The following is a 25,245-nucleotide window of genomic DNA, read 5'->3' on the forward strand; positions in this document are numbered from 1 at the left end:
TACAAACCTGCACTGCAATGCTCAAACTCGCCTCAGCAATAGTGATTTAGACATTTCTACTATACATGCAGTATAGATTTTAGATAAAGCTGGGGAGTTGGTTGGAATGCAGATTGTAAATCTTCACTCTGTCTGCTTTGTTTAAAGTTGCATTAATCTCAGCAGCGATGTCAATGTACAGCTATGGAGTGGAGAGGTCTGTGAGGAACATGATCTACAAGCAAACAATATATCTGGATGAAGTAACTATGTAAAAGCTGAAAGCTACAATTCCCAATGGGAAGCTCAGTCTTTTCAAACAATTTGTTGTAAATGAACAGGTCTGTGTGCGAGGGGAAATACACATTTGTACTCCAGTTTGAGTCGACCAAGAGACGCTGACACACAAACGCAGTCAAATATTAGAGTGGACAAGCTGTCACACTGCGTTTTCTGCTGCCAGAGATTACAACCGTAAAATCGGGGTAATAACAGAGACCAGGCATACAGCACTGTGGAAAAGACAAACTCTCAGAGGCTATTAGCGAGGAGCTGCAGCTTTCTCACAAACACATGCGGTGCAGCTCCAGGTTAACACAACTGAAACATTACAAGAACACTATTGTACTTTGAAGGTAATGACTTTTGAAATGAAAATATTTCAAAAACGGTCAAACCGAGATGCGAGGAGGGGTGCAAACGCCCCGTCATTCATCATGAACTCTCCCACATGCACATAAAAATAACCTCACGCAGTAATAAGAAAAAAGAAAGCAGCAGACATGGGGAGGGGGAGATAACTGAGGGCTGCACAAAGGGAGGGATCACAGTCTGAAAACAGACAAGACAAACAGGAGCAGCCTTGGCTTGGTGCACAGCTTTCAGCAGTGTTCAGAGAAGTAGGCAGAAATTCACAGCAACTAGAGCAGAACCATGTGAATCTCTTGCATAATGTACAGCACATAGTAGTTCTCTGAATGATTCATGCCAGCTTTCAAAAAACACCACTACTGCTTAGGGGGTTGAATTATTGAATTACATCCTGATATTGTTGTGCAAATAGAGGAAAAAAATCTAAATAAAGAAAAGAATGTGATTCAACTAAGTTACAATAGAAAATGAGACACATATGATTTGAATTTTCAGCTCCACCTAAGTTGCATCTCAGTTGGATACCATAAAATGATTGACCCAGGCCTGCTTTCACTTCCAGCTTCAACCTTTACCAAGGTTTCTGGACGGCTGCCTGACGAGCCAGTGGGACCTGCTGATCATTTTAGCCTCTTTGCTTAAACAGCAGAGCTATCAAATGATAACCCGTCCAGCTAACAAGAAGACAGTTAGAGCTCAGATTCATCATTCATATTTCAACCATGTAAATGCTGCAGTTAATCCCATAACATTCCTTCCCCCAAAATGAGACCTCCTCCAGCTAAAGCATTCTGGACATGACCGACATATCAGACATATAGATGTATGTATGTATATATAGTGTGTGTTTAAATGTCTGCTGTATGTACATAGTTTTTTGTAATATCAATACTTTTGCTGATTATGTGTTAAAATATCATGGCTACAAGATATTTACAGTCATTTAAAGGGATACGCCAACATTTATTTTTCGTGTCTTGCCTCACTCCCGAGTCTATGACCAGGAGATAGACACCATCCTTTCAACTGTGCGTGCAGTAACAAGGGAGATACGGGCAGAGCTGGTGCACCACTAATTAGCTTAGCTCAAACGCTGGAAGTGCATAGGTAGTGTTAGCCTGCCTCCACCTAAAGTCATCAGAGACACTCTAAAGCGGAAACCGGCAGGCTGATCTTCGTCTCAGAGCTGACAAAACTCTCCAGTAAGGCATCTTGAGCGGTCAAATGCCGGTAACGGGGCGAGATCGGTCAAAACGGAGGGTCCAAGCAAAGACGGTTTATTTTGGTTCAAGCTAGCTACATTGAGGGTAGGTTAGCTTCCTATGTCAAAGTAAAAGCACAAATTCTATCGTCATTGTTTTCTGTATGTAAAGGGCAACGGGTGTTTTATTTTGTGAAAGTAACCAGAAGTGCGTTCGTCACAACAGCTAGCTTGAGTAGCGCCAAATTCGTCCGAACAAAATTGTAAACAGTTGGTATTTAGACAAATTAACGACACACTGCTGATATAAACGGCTACTTTCTCACCTAAAAATGTTTGAAATATCGATAAAGTGATATATTTACAGAGTTTAGAGCTAAAATGAAATCAGCTTCTGACTGCTGATTTCAGCTCGGGTAGGAGGCAGGCTAACACTACCTATGCACTTCCAGCATTTGAGCTAAGCTAATTAGCGGTGCGCCAGCTCTGCCCGTATCTCCCTTGTTACTGCACGCACAGTGGTGGATGGTGTCTATCTGCTTGTCATGGACTCAGGAGTGAGGCAATACACGAAAAAAAAAATGTTGGCGTATCCCTTTAAAGACACGGTATGAGAGCAGGTGTTAATGATGTCGTTCATGAATGTTGACGGATGAATCATCAGTTTCTGGCCCTCATTAGACTGGACATGAAGCTTTTTGTTTATATTTCTGACACAAAACAATACAGTGCTGCACTTCATCATACAGTATCAGTCATATTGTATTTTATCAGTCCAACAGCCCTCAGGTATTAAAGTAGGTTCTGTACTCTACACTTGGCCGGTGCTCTCAAGTATTTTATAGAGGAATAATTATTAATTGATATCAAAATAGCTCTTTCTTTGGCTCTGGTGTCATTTCCCTGTTGGTGGTACAGCAGCAGTGGAGATCTGCATCGTCACAAGCAGAAATCAGTTTTGGGTTGGAGGAGAGGTAGTTAAACTTGTATTTCAGTCAGTGCTGGTGCAACAGCGCCCCTCTGTGGTATAAAAAGCTACTGTTTATACACATGTTCAACTTTTACCTTGAGTCTGTGAACTTTAAATGTACCAGTCAGTTGGGATGATTACAGTACAAGCTGAGTTTTCATTCAATTATTGAAGCAAATGAGGCTAAAGCAGAAATATAAGGGGAACCTCAACCAGCTGGCTGTTCACTTTGTTCTAATCTAAAGCATTACATCTGATTATTTTCACAATGGAAATGTTGATGTTTTGAGGTTATCTGCACATACATGACTGATAACCACTGCTTTGTACATCCCCTATTGGAGTGTAAGCATCACCGCACACTGATGTACATGACAGTGAACTTGAACTGGTAGAGCAGTGTTGGAGGAGCAGACCTGTTCTTTTTTGAATGCTCGTCTTTCCCCTTCTTCACTCCAAAGATCCTTGTGATCAGAGTGCTGAAGAGAAGAGTGGAGGAGTTCCTCACCTGAGACAGGACAAAAAAAAAAAAAAAACAAGGAATGAGAGTGAAATTAGACAAGGAGAGAAAGTCTGTGAGTGTAACACTCCAAAGCAAACATCTGCATCATTAGAGTCAATTAAATTTTATGGTCCTTTTGCAGGTTACAGTCTGTGTTAGTTCATTCGGTGCAGTGATTAGAGGTTGTAGAGTGGAAGGAGTCTGAGAAACACCTCAGAGCTGCTGGAGAAAAACATTCACAACCTGTCAGGATGTGTGTTAGAAATGATGAACAAAGGCACAAAAACAGTTCAACTCACTGCCCAGACTGGGGAGGTGAAGCCCAGGACAGCAGCCTGCATCCCATCTGAGACGAAGGGGATGATGTTTTCCCCCAGACGAGTGTCCCTGTACAGAGCCCTGAGGATGTTCAGAGCATGGACCTGTTGTGGTGGACAATAATACTTTAGATACCTATAAACCAGGAAGACATTCTGAATTGAATTGAGCGACTCAGTGTCTAATTCTACCTTCATAAGTTAATATCAAGAGCTGGACTGTCCGTGCCATCTACCACCACGACCATGGATATGACAAACAATAGTTTGTCAGTGTAGTAATTGGTTTTAAAAACCTATTGAACTAAACTACTGTAGTTGTTTCTGCCAGTCTAACACTCTTGTGATACTGCTGAGAGTTGTGGTCACATGATCATACCTGAGGGACAGTGGAGGCGTCGGTGTTCCTGTCAGCAGACGGCATGGCGAGAGCGATCAGTTCTCTCATGGTCACCTTCAGGAGACTGCAACTGGAGGACTTGGGCTCAGAGGAGAGCAGAGCCTGAGGACGTTGGGAAAAAAACATAAACAGGTTCACAGAAAGAATAATAAAGTGGAAAAAAGAAAAACAGGTCTGAGGTGTACCACATCAATCAGCCACAATATTAAAACACCTAACAGTTGTTATGGTTGGGGCTGCTTGGTGTAGATAAGTTTGCTGTTTAAAAGTTCATTCTGAATCCTTAGTCATTTGATTTGAAACTTAATTCATAGTCAATCAGTTATTTTCCATGGCCTCATGGCTCAACAAGGTCAAAAACCCACACACTGGCCATAACAAAAAATGAGTAGATGAGTAGTAGATGATCAGAGTATATATATATATATATATATTACATGTGATGAAACTATTTGGATGTATGCTGTTGGCACTTCCTTGTTGTCTTTATTCATGGAAAAAGGACAGAGACGGAACTTTACATTTGTAATGAGAGATGCACAGCCAGTTTTACTCTCAAAGGCCTGGATCTGATGCCATCATGTCACAGGTAGACCAATAATAATGTATGCTGAAAAATATGAAGGAAAGAAATGTGATGTGCTTATGTAGAAGTGTGTTGTTTATGCAGATAAATGCCACCTGGTTCTATACAACAGCTGAATATCCCCATAGACCTGTTAATTAATTAATACAGCTTGTACAACTGATGTTACTATTCTATTTAAAGGAAACATACATACAGTATATTTCATAAAATTGTTCTTATTTCTTTTTGAAATCACAGCAGAAAACCTCTGAACTAAAATCCTATCTATAATAAGGCAAGGCAAGTTTATTTGTATAGCCCATTTTTCCTTAAGCCCCTAACCCTAACAGTTTGCTTTAATAGCATCATAACAACATCCTCTGTCGTCAGACCTTCACATCGACTGAGGAAAAACTCCCAAGAAAAAACAGGAGAAAGCTCAGAGTGAGAGACAGAGGAGGGATCCCTCGCCCAGGATTGGCAGATGTGCAATAGATATAAAGCCTCAGCCATTACATAGGTTTGTTGGTACCGATGGTTTCAATGAATGACATCACTTGTATGTGCCAGGAGTGGGAGTTGGGAATGTGGGAGCAAGGGGGTGACAGCACTTGGCTGCTGGGCGAGAAAGTGGTTATCTTACTGTGGAAGCTGATGGGAACCAGCTGTGTGTCTGGCCATGATAATGGGTAAAGGTTTGGCCTGGGACGGATGGAGACATGGAGGACAGAGGTAGGGAGGAAAGGAGGAGGAGGAGGGGGCACAGCCTGGCTCCTATGAACTCTTAGGGGCTCGGGACGAAGGCAGGCAAGAAGAAGAGCTAGCCTGGATCCTGCCAGGTCAGTCTCAGACTGGTCCAGACCGGCATTGAGGCGAGACGAGGTGCCGGCCATCCTGGATCTGACGTCGTCAGTGTGCAGAACTCCTCTTCCTCCATGATCTTATCCTCTCTTTCTCTGTCCATCCATGCTACTCTTCCTCCATATTACTGTAATATCTCAGTCAAGTATGTTTTACACTAATAACTATAATCATTTTTAAAAAATCAATCTGGAAAAATCCACATAGGTCAAAGACATCTGACTGCAAACTGGTGAAAAACAGAGAAGATTCAGTGATGTCAGTGCAGCGGTGCAGCCATGCAACCACTACAAAGAGCCACTCCACTCCAAAATGACTGCTATGATACAACATGAACTCTGTCATGTCTAGTTTTAATATCAGCAATCAGAGGAAGTGGGGAGGCTGGGTAACACGCTGAGGCAGTCAAGTGTTAAGGTAGGCAGGTAAGAGATTACAACATGTTGTTAAAGGTGTGTGGGACTGGCAACTATTCAGAGGGGTCACTGAAAGGACAGTGAGTGAGAGTGTGTGTGTGTGTGTGTGCTCATGCATCTGCTTTGAGTGTTTATGAGAGTGTGAGTGAACAAAAAGGATAGATGGATTAACTCTGAGGACTCGCTGCATTCATGTTGTATGTGCCCTAACAACTCAGCTCTTACACATCATATGGACACATGTTACAACACAAGTTTGTATTTTTTGTGTCTAAAATCATAATTTAACTAATTCAAAGTTCAAAATGTTGGCAAATTCACCTGTAGTCATGGCAGTAGGTTCATTACCTTTAATTGTCAGTGCAAGCTGTTTTTAGATCGGCGGGGCAGAGACGTGAGCTGCTAACGAAACAGCACTTTCGCCTTTCATCAAATACACAATCCAACAATGCCCAAAACACTCTTGTGAAGAAGTTATGACGTACACATTCACCACACTATGAAATAATAATAACGTACATATACTACTATACAAATACTCAGAACTACTTGCATTTTTGGAATTACTCCGCCCAGCAGCTGTGTCCGGAATTTAGTTCCAGCTACACATTTGCCTGGAAAACAACTCCATCTCGTGATGTTCCATTATCATCTCATAGCGTGGTGAATGTGCAGGTCACAACTTGTCCACCAGAGCGTTTTGGAGTTGATGAAATGTGTATTTGATGAAAGTACTGCACGCCGTGCAGAGCTCACGTCTCTGCTCTGCCGATCTAAAAACAGCTTGCACCGACAATTAAGGGTAATGAACCTACTCCTAAAACTATAGGGATTATGGCAATAGGCCAATTTGCCAAAATGTTGAACTATCCCTTTAAACTGAATTTACATTAAGGTGCAATAATGAAAAATATGAAATCTAAGATCAGTTATGATGGAGTATATCTAAACTATAACAAAGGATCATAATGTTCCTGGATGTTTGATTCATGAGGAACTAAATCAGAGGAATGTGCTGTTTACTGATGGAAGTCTGCATCTCTGTGCTATGAAGTGTTGCAATTTAAACAATAAACTCTTCTCAACACTCAAAATCAACAGTGCGAGTCCAGCATCCAGAGTGGAACTTCACAAGCAGCCTCTGGATACTTCTCAGCAGCATGGAACCTGTGCTCTCACACACCTGGATGTAGAAGGGGATCCCAGCACTGCGTCGTGTGGCACACAGCTTGGACATGGGGTCACTAGATTTGACTTCTTCCAGAACCTCAGAGAGCCAGCGGGCCGGGAGCTGCTGCAGAGCCGGGCTGCCGCTCCTACACATTCAGAAACACACAGAATATGACTTTTATTTTCTCGTTATGTCTTTTTTCAGCTTCTGTCTTTGAATGTGTCATCATCATAGAATCACAGAAAGATACATTTTAACCTGTATCATTTTTTTTAGATGGAAGGTGATTTTAATGTGCACTGATCAAAAAATACATTAAAGGGATACGCCAACATTTTATTTTTCGTGTCTTGCCTCACTCCCGAGTCCATGACCAGCAGTTAGACACCATCCTTTTGACTGTGCGTGCAGTAACAAGGGAGATACGGGCAGAGCTGGTGCACCACTAATTAGCTTAGCTCAAACACTGTAAGTGCATAGGTAGTGTTAGCCTGCCTCCACCTAAAGTCATCAGAGACACTCTAAAGCAACTCTAAACGGAAACCGGTGGGCCGATCTTCGTCTCAGAGCTGACAAAACTCTCCGGTAAGGCATCTTGAGCGGTCAAATGCCGGTAACGGGACGAGATCGGTCAAAACGGAGGGTTCAAGCAAAGACGGTTTATTTTGGTTCAAGCTAGCTACATCGAGGGTAGTTAGCTTCCTATTTCAAAGTAAAAGCACAATTTCTATCGTCATGGTTTTCTGTATGTAAAGGGAAACTGGTGTTTTATTTTGTGAAAGTAACCGGAAGTACGTTGGTCCCAACGGCTAGCTTGAGTAGCGCCGAATTCGTCTGAACAAAATTGTAAACAGCTGGTATTTAGACAAATTAACGACACACTGCTGATCTAAACGGCTACTTTCTCACCTAAAAATGTTTGAAATGTCGATTAAGTGATATATTTACAGAGTTTAGAGCTAAAATGAAATCAGGTAGGAGGCAGGCTAACACTACCTATGCACTTCCAGAGTTTGAGCTAAGCTAATTAGTGGTATGCCAGCTCTGCCCGTATCTCCCTTGTTACTGCACGCACAGTCGAAAGGATGGTGTCTATCTGCTTGTCATGGACTCGGGAGTGAGGCAAGTAATGTGCACTATACTAGGCTTTCAGAAAATTGAAAACTGTGGTTCCCATCAGGGCGTCCAACATCAGACGTGCATCATACTGCTTTTGCCAAGACACAAATATTACTGCATGTTAATCCAACTGTGTATCCATTTAGGAGGGATTGATTTACAAAGGAAGTTGCTGCTCTAAACTCTGTGACACATTTACTGTCCTCTGCGGCATCTGGTACTCCAGCAGTTTTACAACAAATGCTAAGAATATGATCTAAAAGTAACAAACTCTGCTCTCATCTGTGAGAAGCAGCTGTCTGACAAGAACCAGAGGAGCAGAGATGATAAACCAAAACCCTCCGACGGGCCAAGAGTGCAGTGGTGCTACACACACACACCCCTGTGTGTTCCATTGCATATACTTGACACCCTGAGGGCACACACATCCACAATGACAAACACATGTGATGAGTTTATACAGTAAAGGAATAAGTTTCCAAACAGGATGCATTTAATACCCCAGGTGGTAGACTGCAGTGGGAACACTGACACAAAGAAATGATGGAGCATTTCAACCAACAGATAAATAAAAAATGAATAATTGAAAATAGAGGGCGAGGAAAATTAGTAATCAAGGCATCAAAGAAGTGGAATTCATTCCAGTGATTGAACGGATGATAGAGCTAATGAAGAAATGGATGAAAAATAGTTCAAAGCAATATGAGATAAGATATCTTTTGAAAAATAGATGTATTTGTGATTATGAAGCAGGTCTAGGTTTTATATCAACACTATGATCAAAGCCTCAGTCCACAGAGAATATACAGGATGATGTAATTTAAGTTCTATCAAACAAGCATGTTCCTTTCTAAAAAACATGATCTGTAGCAGCTTGCACAATATCACACTTGTCATATTGTGATTTTTAATATTTAATACTTAAAACCACATACATTTCTTATGGATATATACAGTTGAGGATGAATTGATTAGCCCCCCTATGAAAATTTCACTTTTTTGTAAGTATTTCCCAAGTGCTGATAAACAGAGCAAAGATTTTTTAACAGTGTTTTTAAACATAGTTGTATTTTGGATACTTGCATTCATACTTTGCACACAGAAATTGAATTATTTCACAAAAACCAAAACTACCAAATTATTACCACCCCACCAGATGCAATAGTCTGTTGTGTATCCTTTTTGCTGGATAACAGCAAACAGTCATTTGTTTTAGTTTTCAATAAGTCTGTGACATGTCTCCTGTGGAATCTCAGCCCATTCGTCTTTGGGAAATCTCTCCAGCTCCTCCAGATGTGAAGCCTTCTGACATGGATCTGGGTCTTCAGTCCACCACGCATATTTTCTATAGTAGTTAAGTCAGGGCTTTGTGCAGGACAGTCAGTAACATTCACTTTGGTCCTCTGGAGGTCGTTCTTCACTAGGAGTGACCTATGTTTTTGAGATAGCAACAACCCAGACCCAGTATGATGTTTGAAAACACTGTTAAAAAGATTTGCTCTGTTTAACAGCACTTGGGAAATATTTACAAAAAAGTGGGGACAAATAATTTCACCCTCCACTGTAAATCACATATCAAAGCTTCAAATAACGTGTTGGAGGAATATGGGACCTTAAACACATTTAGAATGACAGGTGGTGTCCATGTAAGAATATCATATGGCAGGGCCTTCAGGGGGCATCTGGAAACAAAAGGTTGTGAACCAGTGGGGCAGATATAAATACACATGTCTAACTCAGTCGCCGAGCGACAAAAGGGGAAAGTCGAGGAATACACAAAAAAAAAATTTGAAAAGAAAGAAAGAGAAGACAGGGAAGAATAAAGGAGAGACACAGTGAAAGAGTGCAAACACAGTGGAACACACCAGGGCCAGATCCCAAGGCAGAGCATCAAAAGGCCATGGTTAAGCACCCAGCAATCAACACCCCATAACCCAGCACACGGCCTGCATACTCTCCACACATGCCTGGGGCACAACACACACACACTCCCAGCGCGCCTACACACAACCACTAGAATGTCGCCCTCATTACACAACACACTGAGAGGCTAGTTTCAGTACAAGAACAAAACAAGTGCGTTCTGTCTAAACTGCTGAGCACTGGGTGGTTCCTTCCAAGTCAACACTGCTGGGACGGTTTTGTGGTTTGTCACCTGCCGCAGGGCTTAAGACGTCTTCCACAACCCACCGCTCAGGAAAAGGGAGAGGCGAAAAGAAAGTGAGAAATTCTTTCATGTTGTCCAGAGTTAATGGATTGTTTTTCTTCCCCTCAAGAGGATAATAGTTGGATTATTTCCTTGAATAGCAGGGGGGAGGGGGAGTGTGGAGTTTAGTATGAGACTCCAGCCAAGTTTAATGTTGTCCCTGGAGGTATGTTGCTACAGAAGCCCCACCACTCCAGGACTGTTCACTGTGGAATTCAACTGCATGAATAGCTTTGAATTACAAACCTGAGATAATCTGAGGATATCCTCAGTGGGAAAATATTTGTCCTTAACTTGCTATGCAGGAACTTTGTAACCATGCTAGTACAGTAGCTGCCCTTTTTGCACCAAAGCCATTCAAAGTTCACAACTAAGTGATTACAATGTTCTCTATACACAATATATAATACTGTTATCAGCTGTGTTTGTATTTCCTAGATGGTAGTTGCACTGCAAACTGTTTCATCTAGAAAGCAACTTCACATTTGATGATATTGTACCTGTGATAATTGAGTATAATAACCTGGCTGTTAAAAGCTTCAGTGTGTAATATTTGGTGACATTTATTGGCAAAATCTGAATATACCACCCATGATATATTTGTGTATAATCGCTATAAAATAATTGGTTTGGCATCGTAGCCTTATAATTATTCTTTTATATACAAGGGTCTTGCTTTAGAGAGTGTCACCGTCTTGCACCGCCATGTTTGTACGGCAGCCTGAATGGAAAAATCCAGGCAGGTAGAGAGCACGAGCACGAAATAATATAATATAAAAATATTCTTTTAACTAATTATTATTCTTTTCAAAATTATGATTAAAAACACTACATGATTGGTGGCTATTATCACATGAATGCACATGATTGGGGGTCGCCAGAAATTTGTGATGTCAAAATGGGGTCACGAGCCAAAAAATCACTGGGTTAGTGCGAGCGAGTGAGCGCTGCAATCTAGAATCTGAACGCTGGATATCACGGTTTTCCCCCTATTTTACACACTGGACCTTTACAGCTTCAGTTGGTAACAGTTATTCTGTCATATTTGCTGGAACTGTCACTGTATTCTGATAGTCGGACATGAAATGGCTAATTTAGGGCCAAATCCAACTCCTCTGGCTTCACCTACAGCCTGTAATCCTATTTGCCAAAATCCACTGCGACCGGTGCTGTTCCACCAGTCAGGTAGAGGAGGCAGGAGGAGCAGCCAATCACAGCTCATACACGTGCTGCACGAGCCAGCGTGCTACGTTTGTTTTCTCTGAACAAACATAGAAAAGTAAAAAAAAAACTGTAATTTGTGGTGTTATGTGGCTGAACTATTTCCTAGCACAAGGACAACAGAGACATTCATCACAATGAAGTTGCCAGATTTGCTGCTACAGCTTGTGTTAATGCAAAGAGGATGAGGATGGACAACCATCACATGATGATTATTCAGCTCTAGAGGTGTCTGTAGATTTCAGACGGAGCCAGGCTTGAAATTTTTTCAATAATTACTGCATCAGAACTTAGAAAACGCTACCAACTTTTTAATTCATAGAGTTTTTGAATTGATTTACACACATGCCTTCACTCTGTTAGCAGCAGCTCAGAGTTCCATGGCCATGTATCACTGTTGGTTGTCCCGAGGGCACCAGATGATGAATAATTGCAGTCACCCAGTCTTGATGTAATTACAGTATATTATATTAGAGGAGTGACACTGAGAGAACTCCCACTCTTGATAATTACAAGAGACACTGATGTTTCACGGTCATGACGGAAGATAATGCCCCCAGCCATTCAGCAGTATTACCTTACAGCCCCTTTTACTCCCAATGTGAACACACACACATACACACCTGCACAGCATGTCTGTCAGGCGTACAAAGCCCACATAAGCCAGTTCAAAGGCGCCACGATGACGGGACTGCAGGAGCTGCTGACGGAAGTACAGGCCGACCCCTTCCACCTGTAACACAGAGACACACAGAGAATCATAAACTCAACTGTAACACGAGCAGCTCTGCTTTCTATGTGTGTGTGTGTGTGTGTACGAGCCAAAAGCCAAGAAGTGGATGTGACCTGTCACGCACGTTCAGAATGATGTAACTATAATCAAAAGGATTATGTGCACCACCTGAAAGCTGCAACAGTGGAGGCAGTTACCAGTGCATCAGGGTCCACTGGCTGAACAGTGAGGGAGCAGGGGGAGGTGTTGAGAGAAAAAAAAAAACATTCATCTGTTGATTGTTAACTTATCTGTAATATAAATATTCTATGTTAACAGAACACCTCTGGACACATTTTGGCAAATTAATTTTTACAGTTGCCTTCGGGTCGTCGTTTTGCCCAGCCTGCCAGTAGGGGCAAGCGTCTGTCCAGGTCTTCCGTTCACTCTGCTGTCCGACTGCTGAACAAAACTATGTGAATTTTTTAACTGAAATTGTGTGATGCATTGGCATGCACTGGGTACTGTGTACTTTGTATGTATTTATTTTTTTTACCCAGAGACTTAGAGATGTACTTTTAATAGTGATATTTATTAGAATTCCTATTTTTAATTATGTATTTATTCATTTTCTTACATGCAACTGGCAGACTTTGCACACAGCTGCCAACCCTCCTTTTCTTTCTGTCTGTGCCGTTATGTGTTTGTACTATGAGCATGTGGTGTGCGAGCCACCAAATGGAATTGCCCTTTAAGGGATTAATAAAGTAGTCTCGAGTCTTGAGTTAAATGTCAAAAAAAAGTTTTAAAAAGAAAAAAGAAAAAAACAACAACAAAATTTCCCAGAATTCAAGATGATGTCATCAAATTACTAAGACTATAACTCAAAGTGTGGTGTGAGCCAGAACTGAAGGTTCATCCTGCCACTAGGCTACGACTCATTCACTTTACAACTATTAAAACAACAGAAAGGAAAAAAGCAAATCCTCTTATGATACTTATGCATCATACTGTTTTGTTTAAATGCTATTACTTGTTTTTTATTTTTTTTGTGTAAAAGTGATGCATGTAATATAAGTGGTTGCATACAAGTTCAATCAATACTAGGTTGTTGAATGGAACAGTAATATTTTTGCAGGGACGGAGCTCTGTTGGAGTGGGGGCGGGGGGAGGGGGGGTATGATGTTTATACTTGTATTATTTCTGTTCACCTATGCTTCTGAATTCATGTACTTTGTACACTGTCTCTCTATGTATAAATAGCAATAAAAAGACTTTTTACTTATTTTGAGCAAAATGAATGACAATATTTCCACTCATATCCAACCTTATCCTAGAGAGTAACCAGCTTTGCCCCATAGATGGAAGATTGTTCATTTTCTTTGAAAGATGTCAACTATATAAAAGCCAGTCATACACTGCATTACCTAATCACACTTTAGCCTTTTCTCGATTTGGCAAGCACAGAGCAGCTGTAATACTGGCTGCTCTCTTGTTTTAGAGACACCACTTAGTTTTCAGCCAGCGAGCATAAAGCATGTCGAGCGTGAGAGCGGTATGTCAGTAGCGTGACAAGTGTGTTCAAATAAGGATGCTGAGACATCCGCATAATGGCCACTGTCAGTAAAACCATCCAGTTAGTCAGTGTTAGCAGCATTATTCTAACTATACACATACACACATACATATACAACTGAGTGTTGCCTCCGAGGCAGTGTGTAAACTGGTGAGTGTGTTGCAGGTGAGGCGGGAGGGCGAGGCGGACGCGGAGCTGCAGTGCCCTGTCATTAAAGCTGTGGTATCACCGCCACCACATAGGCAAGCCAGGCCCCGACTTAGTCAGGGGTGGCATGGAGGGCACAGGGAGGGGAGGCACGGCCCCACTGCAAAAAATCCCTATGTGAAAAGGAGAAAAAAAAAAACCCAGCGGCCCCATAGGGGATGTAGGGTTAGACACAACATCTAAACTAACACAGACACAGACCCACAGATCAACTACCAGTTCACCAGCCGTCGTAGCCTTCAGCTACCGGCCCTGATGTCACAGAAAGATGGAACTACGATGTACGAGGATTGGTTTAAATGAGTGGAACAGCTGGAGAATGTGCTGAAACGGACAAAGGCAATGAATGAAAAATGTGCGTAAAAAAAGGAAATACTACAAAAGGAATGAATGTGACAAAAATGTGGGGCTTCGACAGCCCGTTTCTAACTGGTCAGTAAACTCGACTGACCCTGCGGAACCAAAGAGTGGACTAAGTTAAACCACCAAAGTATGGACCCAGTAGACCGCAGCAGTACCAAGCCCAATGACTTATCACATTGGTGGCCAGAGTGGACTCCCAGGACAGGCCTGACCTCACTGAATTAAAAATGGCAACGACAGTCACTGTTAGATGGCCCGTGGCTGCCGGGGCCCAGACCACTGCGGTGCTGAGCTGGGCTGCGTCGGACCACAGCCGTGCTTATTTAAAGCTTCCCTCCCGAAGGTTCCCGTCTGTGTAACTGTTCAAAAAGGGCCAAGCAAGCTTCCTGCGCAGGGGGGGCGGAGGACGGGACTTTATTTAGACGTCAACTTCCTGTTTGCAAACGTGCCTGTTTCCCAGAAAAACTTCCATGTGCGGAGACAGAAGTTTCCCAAGTCTAATTACATGTATGGCTCCGGGGCCATGACAGTGACCCAAATAGCGAACTTCTCCCCCCCGGCGGGACCGGGCTAGAAAACACTCTGACAATGTTTGTTGTGGTTGCTGCAGCGATTTGCAGGATGCACAGGCAACAGTAATATTCTTCCATTGCAATACAATGAATATTATTCTACTCTGCACAGGTTCGGAGCAGTTGGACTTAACATGTTATCGGATAAATTGTTCTGTGACATGTGATGTGTGTAATATTTTTAATTTGATCTTTGTCCAAAAGACTGAGATGGCTCATCACAACACTAAGCTCAACAATTTAAAGGTATAATATGTAGGAATTCCCCCCATCTAGCGGTGTGGCTGCATATCGGACCGTATTCTTGATGTTGCATTCACGTGAAATTGGGCAGACGTCAGATGCTGCATGTAACAGGATAAACAAGCGTCTATGTAAACAAGTAGTCCGCCAGCACGAGGCAAAACAATACAGGCGTGACAATATGTTGTCATGGTGATGTTGTATTGTTTACCTGACCCACGTTTTACCGTCTTTCTCTCGTCGAGTAAAATGACATCCGGTTGGTTTGCTGACGGCCGTCTGCCTGACTACACCTGAATGCAACATCAGTGCCTCCGTCCTTCCTCACACTACACAGTGGTGACAGTTTTAACAGGCGCTACCTGGAAAACTTTCTCCCTGAGCCGACAGCTCCGCTGAGTTTCCGTGGTTACCTACGGTCACGCTGCCATTGAACGTAAAAAATGGCGATGCAACATGGCAGCCTCGGCTCGGTGCATCGGCCACTTATGTATAACGACTTGTAACAACTCATTCTAAGGTACGAGAAAACTTTCATTTGTATGTGGGTGTGATTCGACTTCAGTGAAATATGTATTTATGAAAGCAATATTTGATTTTTGCCAATAAAAAGCCAAATAAGTTACACACTGGGGCTTGAACTTTTATCCTGGATTCGGATTTGCTCCCACTTTTGGTTCAATAACAGCAGACACTCCAGCTGTATGCTTTAAAGCAGATATCAGTGGAATGTTTTTGTTAATATAAGTCCTAAATAGTCCTATTTTCCGTCAGCAATCACTTACATGAAGTATTTCAGCCTAAACACGAGTCTCTCCGTCACTCTGCTCTGCTGTAACCCGAGGAGAAAATTTTCCTTGTGGGATACAAGTGTTATCCAATGAGGGGAGAGAACGGCATGAAGGGCTGTGTGTGCAGCCAAGGGATGCGCATGAATGTGGTGACGTAGCACGAGGACCAATTGATGCCTGACAAGGGCGGGGGCTGCTAACTCATGGTGCGTTCAAGGAAACTCGTACTTTGTGTTTTTCCTTCCTGTGAAGTCATACCAGTTCGATCTGGTACGAGTTCACGGGTCGGAAGTTACGAGTGGCCGTTATAGGGAACTTTCACAGACAACAGGACGGTAAAAACACGAGCTACGGGTTGCCTGGAACGCTACCAAGTCGTAGTTGTGACTTGAAGCTGTAACTTACGGTTTCAAAAGCCTGCCTTGAACACAGCATTAGCCGAAACGGCCGTGCCGCTGTTATCTGCTTTAAGTGTAAAATGTCTGATGACTCATGTTCTCCCACTCCCAGTATGATCTGAAAGAGCCTCTTATGATGTTCCAGAATCCTCTGTTTTTTCATTCATCAGGACCGCCCTTAAAAGCTCAGGTGACTGACTGGAGGAGAGTCTATCAGTACGTTTACATGACACTTGAAAAAACCGAATTATTGCCTTAATCCGACTATAACTGGAGAACTGAAGTGCATGTAAACACCTTAGTCCGACTGAAATCGGAGTTGAGAACTCCGATTAAGACACCCAGATAATGCGATTGGAATTCGATTTTCTCCGTCATGTATACGCCTTAGTCGGAGTATAACTGGACAATGCATGTGCGCATGCTCCACAACAGTAGAGACGGCACCAAGTGGAGCAGAGAAGCCGCCCGTCAGCACCAATTCAATGCATTTCACACAGCGCGACCAGCAAGAGTGTTTTATTAAAAAAAAAAAAAAAAAAAAGAGAGAGAGAGAGAGGAAAAAGGAAGCCCGCGTATCCTATTCTCAGCGCGAATCCGTCCCAGACTGGCGCGTCTGGTCAGGAACTGCAGTTGAGAATTTATTATTAAGTTTACTACGTTGTTTATATTCAGTTTTTTACGAGGTGACAGTAAAGTCAACAGGACAGGGGGGCGTATTAACCCGCTGAAGCAACGGGTGACGCCGCATGAGGGGGCGGACCCCGTCAGTTATTCGATTTTCTCAGTTGCATGTATATTGAGACAAGGACAGAAGTCCGACTTGACGCCAAAATCGAATTTTGAGCATAGCTCGATTAAGCTCTGCATGTAAACGTACTGTATGACAGTCAGGCCTCATTGCCCTTCTCTAGTCTTTAGGTAGTTCTTCTCTCTACTGTGTTTATGGTCACTATCCTGCTGCAGTGAGTCCTTCTGCAGGAAGATGCACAACAGATAGTGTGGCATCTCTCCAAAAATGGAGTGTTCATTTTCTGTCAGGGCGGAGTCTATTCTGTGCAGGTGGCAGAGCAGCCAATGCATCCCACCACAATGTCCTCTCTCTGTTACTGCTATTACTCAGGATCCAGCAGTAAACCTCTTCGTCCCTGTTGTGTCTGTATCCCTTTGTGTTTCTTGTGTGTCTCTCCTATCAGTCATGTTTCCCAGGGTGTGGCTTCCTGTTGACTCCTCCTGCCTGTTTCCTGTCACTGATGCTTCACACCTGCACCCATCTGGTTCATCAGGTCCACCAACAACAAACCAGAGATCATCTTGCAGTGGAATCATCTGCAGCTCTGGCCTGTTAACATGCTGACTTTCAGACTAGGGTTGTGCTGATAGAAGATGATATTGGTGATTATAAAATGTTCAAGACCACATGCCAAAAGGCACACACACACACACCAAAACCAGCTGATTTTAATAAAGCAGGTCGCAATGTTACATAACATTGTATTACGTAACATGATGAAACCTAACCCAATAGTCATAACAGTACTCAGTATTCATGAGATCTTTTAACTCATCTTTGATTTAAAACAACTATAAAGTTTTCTGACTGTGTCTTGTAGGTTGTGTTGTTCACTCAACAGAGTCCTAAAAACCCAATAGGTGTCTCCAGTCTCACAAGTTAAAAACAATGCCAGCCCCACTGTGGCTGATTGTCAAGCCATGATCATTAGAGGGATATTTCAACATTTTGGCAAGTTCGCCTATTGCCATAATAATCCCTATAATCTTAGCAGTAGGTTCATTATCTTTTATTGTCGGTGCAAGCTGTTTTTAGATCGGCGGGGCAGAGACGTGAGCTCTGCACGGGGAGCGCTATTTCCACCTTTCCCTCATCAAACTCATCAAATACACAATCCAACAACTCCAAAACGCTCTGGTGGACAAGTTGTGACCTGCACATTCACCACACTATGAGATAATAATGTAACGTTAAGAGACAGAGTTGTTTTCAAGGCAAATGCGTAGCCAGAACTACATTCCAGACACGGCTGCTGGGCGGAGTGATTTCAAAAGCGCAAGTAGTTCCAGAGTGGTTTGGAGTTGTTAGATTGTGATGAGTTGATGAGGGAAAGGCGGAAGTACCGTTTGCCTCCATTGCGTTAGCTGAGCAGCTCACGTCTCTGCTCCACCGATCTAAAAACAGCTTGCACTGACAATTAAAGCTAATGAACCTACTACAGGGATTATGGCAATAGGCGAATTTCCCAAATGTAGGACTATCCCTTTAACGGCTAAATACGTAGAACCACTAAGTTGCCATGTTGCCACCCAGTACAGAAACATCTTCAGTGTTGTTGCCAAGCCAACGGGGATATAACACAAGATGTTGATTTTGGAATGCAGAAGTTGTTGAGCTCAAACACATTTTGGAAAGAGACGTGTTTTGGTCAGATACAAACACACTTGCATACACATGTGTTTGCCCATGCGTGTCATCACTGTGGTTGGACAGAATGACTTTCTTACACGTCGACTTAGTCAGACCCAAGTTTCCAAACATCACTGGAATCACCTCACTGACTGCTGATGCAAACACACACACTGTTCACACAAAGTGACAAGCCAATGAAAAAGCAGAATGGATGGATGCGGTAAAGACAGAGCAGAGCTGAGGTTTTCCTCTTGTCTGTGTATTTCTCAGCATGAGTTTGTCACTCATCGATTATGTAATGTGGCCACAGTCACCATAGTTACTGCAGTGGACAACATGGTTTCCACAATATCACCATCAATCATCTCTTCAGGACACTGTGGCGGTGACATCGTTAACTTATCAAGCTCATTTCAGGCGTGACAGCACTTTCACATTCATACAGCAAACATGAAGTTACCAGCAAGAAGCAGTTAGCAGAGTGCAAACGCTGGAAACAGCCGTCCTGCCCTGTAGCTTTAGATCTGCCAGAGAGACAAGATAATGATTTCAGGCTTCACATAATTCCCCTTCCTGAGATTAAAAGGCTAATTGTCAACAGACACATTCCTTCATCTGATTCGTCTGTTCTGCACTTATACAGACACCATCACCACATCATAACATTACATAGTAGGCCCCCCTGGTCAAAAGAGATTTACTCCACTTTGATGAGGTGGACATGGTACACACAGGAATAATAATGTTAACTCCAAAATGGCAAAATGGTTTAAAAAAGGTTCTATCAAAACCTAAATTAAGGACATATGCAGATTAAATCTAACTTTGGCCCTCAATTATATGTTACATCACGTTTACAGAGGAAGTCAAAGATCTTTAGTTGCACAGCTGAGATCTGGTATTCTTCCTCTGGCCATTGAGGTTGGGCAATTTAAAAATATTCCTGAGGAGAATAGAATATGTGAAATGTGTGAGTTGGATGAAGTGGAAAAGTGAGTCTCATTTCCTTTTGTGTTTAAGACTGTTAATTTCATTTCCAAAGCCTGGAAAAGAAGACAGGAAGATGTGTTTAATTAATCTCTGATGATTTCCTTTGAAGCTTGGTATTGTTTTCCTTTTCTCTCTTTTTTTGGATAATCATTTTGAGCCCTTGTTTGTTTTCTTATTTTATTGATGTGATCACATGTTCTGGTCTTGGTTTGTTTTATTGGTGTTTTATAATACAGATTAGAAGTATGCATGACACAATAACAAACCTCAATTCATTCATTTCCAGATCATACTTAAAATCACCAATAGGTAATCTACAGGAAAAGGACGGTTTGATCCTTTCTTAGTTGGATCACAACACTCACTCAATCTGTAGTTTACAGCGTGGACTCCTGTTGACAGAGAAACCATATTAACCTGTATGTGCCTGACCACTGGGATGGATAACCATGGTGCTGTGGGTCAAGAAACTGAACATACAGAAAAAAAAAAACACACATTCAGCACATAATACAGTCTGATACTTCCTACTTTCTCTCTCCCCCCTCAGGAGTGTACTGTATATACATGGTCAACAGACAAACACACACATGCACACACCCCGTTCACCCCCTACACAGACAAACCCAGCCTATGTCTGGCACTCTTGTTATTATGGACGCTCACATGCTGAACCACTCAGACAGCTATTTCTGTGTGAGTTTTGCCTCTGATTCAGTCAACGTATGTGTGTATGTATGCGTGTGTGTGTGTGTGTGTGTGTTGTTTGCAGCACTCAAGTGTTTTCCTGCTGGTGGTGGAAGTGATTTGGAAAGAATGCAGTGCAAAGGGAGGGGCGTCGCGGCTGTTAAAGCAGCAGGGTCGCTCCTCAAATGAAAGCTCAGCGCTAACGAGGGCAGATACTAATTGAAGAGCCTCCCAGCGCGGCGACACAAACACACAGACACACATGGATCGGCATCACGGTGCAGTATACACAGAGAACTTCTTCCTCAAGATATCCAGAATCTGTTTAAAATGAAGGATTCCAGTTATAACCTGAGAAGACCACTATTATTTGAGAAACCAAAGACTCGAACTACTGTAAAAAATCACTGTCTTTCTGTTAGAGGGGTTAACATCTGGAATAATTGTCCTGAAAATATTAAATTATGTTGTACTCTAGTCGGCTTTAAAAGACTTTATAAGAACATAATTTCTCGTTACAGTATGGAAAATTAAGTTTAATGATTTTGTACTATTTTGGGTTATGCGCTGTGCACTATTCTTTATTTTGTTGTGATCAGAAATTTAAGTGTTCTGATTAGTTTTAAATGTCTGTGATCTGATCCTTTTGTATTATGGAGTATCATTTTTTAAGGTAAAAGGGGTAGGGGTATATACGCTTTGGCTTCAAACTACACCCTTCCGGTTACTATATAAGCTTGATACAGTATATACCGAAATAAATAAAATTCATTCATATGGCAAAAATTTAAAAAAAAGACACCTTGGAATATTGGGATTGCCAACAGCTTCTGCAACCGACTACAACAGCGTCCACATCAGGGTCAAGCAGCCATGTGCATTTCTACATCATCATCATCTGGCCGTCACAGTGTGAGATCACCACTTTCTGATGCGACCGAGGTGGAGCAGCTCTGCAGCACACGACTACCACAGCTCAGCTGGAGCAGCTCGGTTAACTCTGTTAGCCTCCCCCATTCCCAAAAGCAGACTTCAAAGCAGTAGGAATAGCAACGAGACGGAGCTGAACGGTGGCAGCAGATGTTTCTATGAGCCTGCTGTCAGATGTGCACAGGCACCATCATGCAAAAAATAAAAAAAATAAAAATAAAACAAGGAGGGAGCAACGGAGTGTCCCCACCAAGACGGGTCAGTCAGTGTATTTTTACTGCCACAAGCACAGCAGGCAGAATAACGTCTACCATGTATTTAACGTTCACCCTATAGCTCTCGCTCTCGAGGAAAGATGGTGATAAGGCAATGCTCTATTTTTCTTATGGTAAACCGATTCTATGAAAAGAATTCCTCAATACGTTCCCAGTAATTCCCCTGGTGGAGGCATGGAAATGACTGTATGGCTCTCCCAAGATACATGAGCCAAGACTTGTCAGACAGACGGATCATTTGTTTTTTCCAGTCTGTTCATGGGATTTGTTGACAATAGGAAAAAAAAATAGACCTCATCAATAGCTATGATGAAAAATATTGTGTATGACAGATTAAAGTACACAAATATACACATGGTAACATTGTATATGATATATAATGTTATCCAGCGCTCTATTGATTGATTTCTCGCCAGCTTTGTTGTAAACAAATGCACATGGCCAGGAGGAGGGTTAGAAAAACAGAGGAAAAGCAACCGGACTTATATAGTTCCTCTTCAAGATGAGATAAAAGATACTGCTCCATCTACTGTGGGACTGTCCAGCAGTCAAATCTCTCTGGCTAGACGCTATATCATATACGTCATCGCTTTTCAAGGTCAAGCTTCCTATCTGTCCAATAACCTGCCTCCTTGGTAAAAGACCAGTCAACACTCCAGGAGTCACAGTGGACCGGCTTTGGACTTTGGGCTGTCTTTGGAAAGTTCGCAAACCGGGTTGTTTCACCAGAGAGTCATGGCTTGGAGAATTTTTAGATCTCCTGAATATGGAACGGGCAGCGTGCTTGCTAAAAGACTTTGATAAAAGTATGGATGATCACTGGGACATTGTCTATAACAGCCTCATGAAATGATTTGTATGTCTTTCTTTTATATGAATACTAGATGACACTCTTGCAACCCCCCCTCGTTTTTTTTTCTCTCTCCCCTCTCGTTGTGTGTTTTGTCCTGTATGTATGTGTGATTTTTATATATATTGTCTTGTTGTAAAATAAAAAACTCTTAATAGCAAAAAAAAAAAGAGAGATAAAATATACTTTATTGATCCCAGGCTCGGAAATTATAGAATCTGGGAACTGAAGATAACAATATATTTTTATTTTTATTCAGGACTTATTATTGATTTTTTGTTTCATTCAAACTGTTTTAAACTAAATCCCATACGTAGTACTGGATATAAACAGTAACAAGGCCGGGTCAGACTCTATTTGTATCCACTGCGTTATAACAGTCTTAATTATTCATTAAGCCAGCTTGTTTCCCAAAGTCACAGTTTGGAACAAGAACAAAAAGCGGTGACAGTGGCTGAGTTTGTGTTGAGGTGAGGTGTGTTTGGTTCTTCAGGATCTCACCTGCTCCTCTGTGATGAGCCCTGGGTGTGTGTGGATCTTGTCGCTGGTGCAGTGCAGAGGCAGACTCTGACACAGCTGTCCAAGCAGCATGGCCACTTCCTTCATGCTCCGCCAGCAACATACCAGCACCATCTGGGCTGTCACCCTGTAGCCCTCGCCGCCTGCAGCCAACACACACACACACACAGTCAAACACTGACATTGGAAAAGTCTGACCATCTTTTGATTTTTTACCTAAGGATTCAAACTAAATCATATCATATTCTCATACACACACACATACCCCAAACCTTTTTATCCTCCTCATCACAGTGACATCAGTCATTGAGGTTAATATTTAATAAGGTCCTTCAGAGTGACAGGCAGAAACATGTAAATATATCATCCAAAAAGGCCAAACACTGCCCCCATGAGGGTTTCATTGGTAATACACGCATAAGCATGACTGTATGGTTGCACTAACGGGTTAATGTGCAAAGTAAGGCCAACCTTAAAGCCTGAAACAGCTACATACCTGCTGACATCAGTGTAATATCATGATCTGTAACTCACCAGTGTCCAGTGGTGTTGCATGTGTGGTCTGACTCTGTCTGTGGTCATCTACACGCTGTGTGTCGAGCTCTCTAGCACTGGTGAAGAAGTCGTTGGTATCTCTGGGCTGGATCTCCTGGAGGATCTTCTGCAGACCTGCTGAAGTCTCTGTCCACATACACACACAAAGAGAGACTATAGGTCAAAACCAGAGCAGGTGAAGCACCAGGGCACACAACATACCGGTAACTGACTTTTCTTAGAAGCAGGTCTTTATGTCCAACTCTGAATTTAAAATGTATCAGTTGGTCGAGTCAGTGTACGGCCTCATTACCCATGACATCTCTCTCTCCTGCTCAGTATGTCCTTATGTGATCAAAGTAGTTGTGATGCAGGTGAGAATCAGTGTAATAGGAGCAGTTCTGTCGCTAAAATCCCAAGCAGACAGGACATCAGGGTGACATTCTGCTGAGCAGTGAGCAGTGATAGTGCCATCACTCAGCAGGCGACAATCGTGATTACAGAGCCTCAACAAAACCTCTGTAAATTTGGCACTAGCTAGAACTTAAAGGGGACATATTAAATAAATAATAATAATAATAAATACATTTATTATTATTTATATTATGCAAAACTCACTTTTTCATTGCTTTAGTACTGGATGTGTATTTGCGTATCCGGAGTGCCTCCTCAACCCTCAAGTGTAAGTTTTGACAACCAAGTCAACATTTTGTAAACTGCCATAGTCAGAAAATGTGTCTCTTAACTAGCCGTTTTAATTTCACCCGGCTTATTACGTAACAAGCCGGGTGATTTGAATACAAAAGCATATTACTAACATTACTTTCAGACATAATAACGTTCACATCAATGATTTTCACATCAATATTTTGTTTGTCTGTTATGTACAGGGATAGAATCTGAAACCACTGGGTGTCAGAGGAATACAACTGTGAAGCAGTAGTGTTACTCATTACAGTATGTAAACCTCCATGACATTTTGTTACTATGATTCTATCGACTAAACGTTCAATTCTGTCCTGAAAAATGACATTAGATTGTTTTTAGTCATAGAGATTAAATCAACCAGGACAATCATTTATTTTCACAAAACTGTCTTCCATTCAAGTATATTTAGACAAACCAATCCAAATCCCCAACCTTTGATTGTCCCCAGTAAAACCTTCTGGGTTTACATGTTATATGAGCGTGAGACTCGTTACTCTTGTTTCCCAGCTTTTCATAGTTTTGGGCACTAAACCTAAACCTTTCATTACAGTTTCCTGTTGATCACATTTTACAATACACACTACAAAGTCAAATCAAGAGATGATGTTGAGAAATGAGATAACCTGAGTCAGTATCCATGGGAATGAGTCCTTCTGGGGAGGAGCTCTGGACTACGGGGGAAACCACATCAGACATCCTGTAGCACACGGCGATCAGCTCCGACACCAGACGTCTCCACTGCTCCGTCTGACTCAAACTCCTAAACACGCACATAAGTAAACACTTACCGCACAAGCAATGAAACATCACACAAATGAGCAGGTTCTTGAAACACAAAGTGCTCCCGTACTCAGTGTGTGTGCTGCAGCCTTTCCGACACCGC

General features: G+C 42.2%; 1 protein-coding gene across 1 annotated transcript in view; it reads right to left on the bottom strand.

Annotated features, from left to right (window-relative positions):
• The window catches only part of thada (THADA armadillo repeat containing), a 115,710-nt gene that overhangs the window by 77,563 nt on the left and 12,902 nt on the right, over positions 1–25,245 (bottom strand). Inside the window, exons 19-26 of the mRNA XM_085800822.1 lie at positions 24,986–25,122; positions 23,655–23,801; positions 23,103–23,263; positions 12,206–12,315; positions 7,049–7,181; positions 4,000–4,122; positions 3,603–3,725; positions 3,218–3,309 (exon numbers count right to left, since the gene is read on the bottom strand). Of these exons, the coding sequence (XP_085656948.1) occupies positions 3,218–3,309; positions 3,603–3,725; positions 4,000–4,122; positions 7,049–7,181; positions 12,206–12,315; positions 23,103–23,263; positions 23,655–23,801; positions 24,986–25,122 (1,026 nt within the window). The remainder of the gene's footprint in view (positions 1–3,217; positions 3,310–3,602; positions 3,726–3,999; positions 4,123–7,048; positions 7,182–12,205; positions 12,316–23,102; positions 23,264–23,654; positions 23,802–24,985; positions 25,123–25,245) is intronic.

The sequence above is a fragment of the Trachurus japonicus genome, chromosome 15, assembly GCF_045865225.1.
Source record: "Trachurus japonicus isolate A0001 chromosome 15, Traja_1.0".
In the NCBI taxonomy this organism is placed as follows: domain Eukaryota; kingdom Metazoa; phylum Chordata; class Actinopteri; order Carangiformes; family Carangidae; genus Trachurus; species Trachurus japonicus.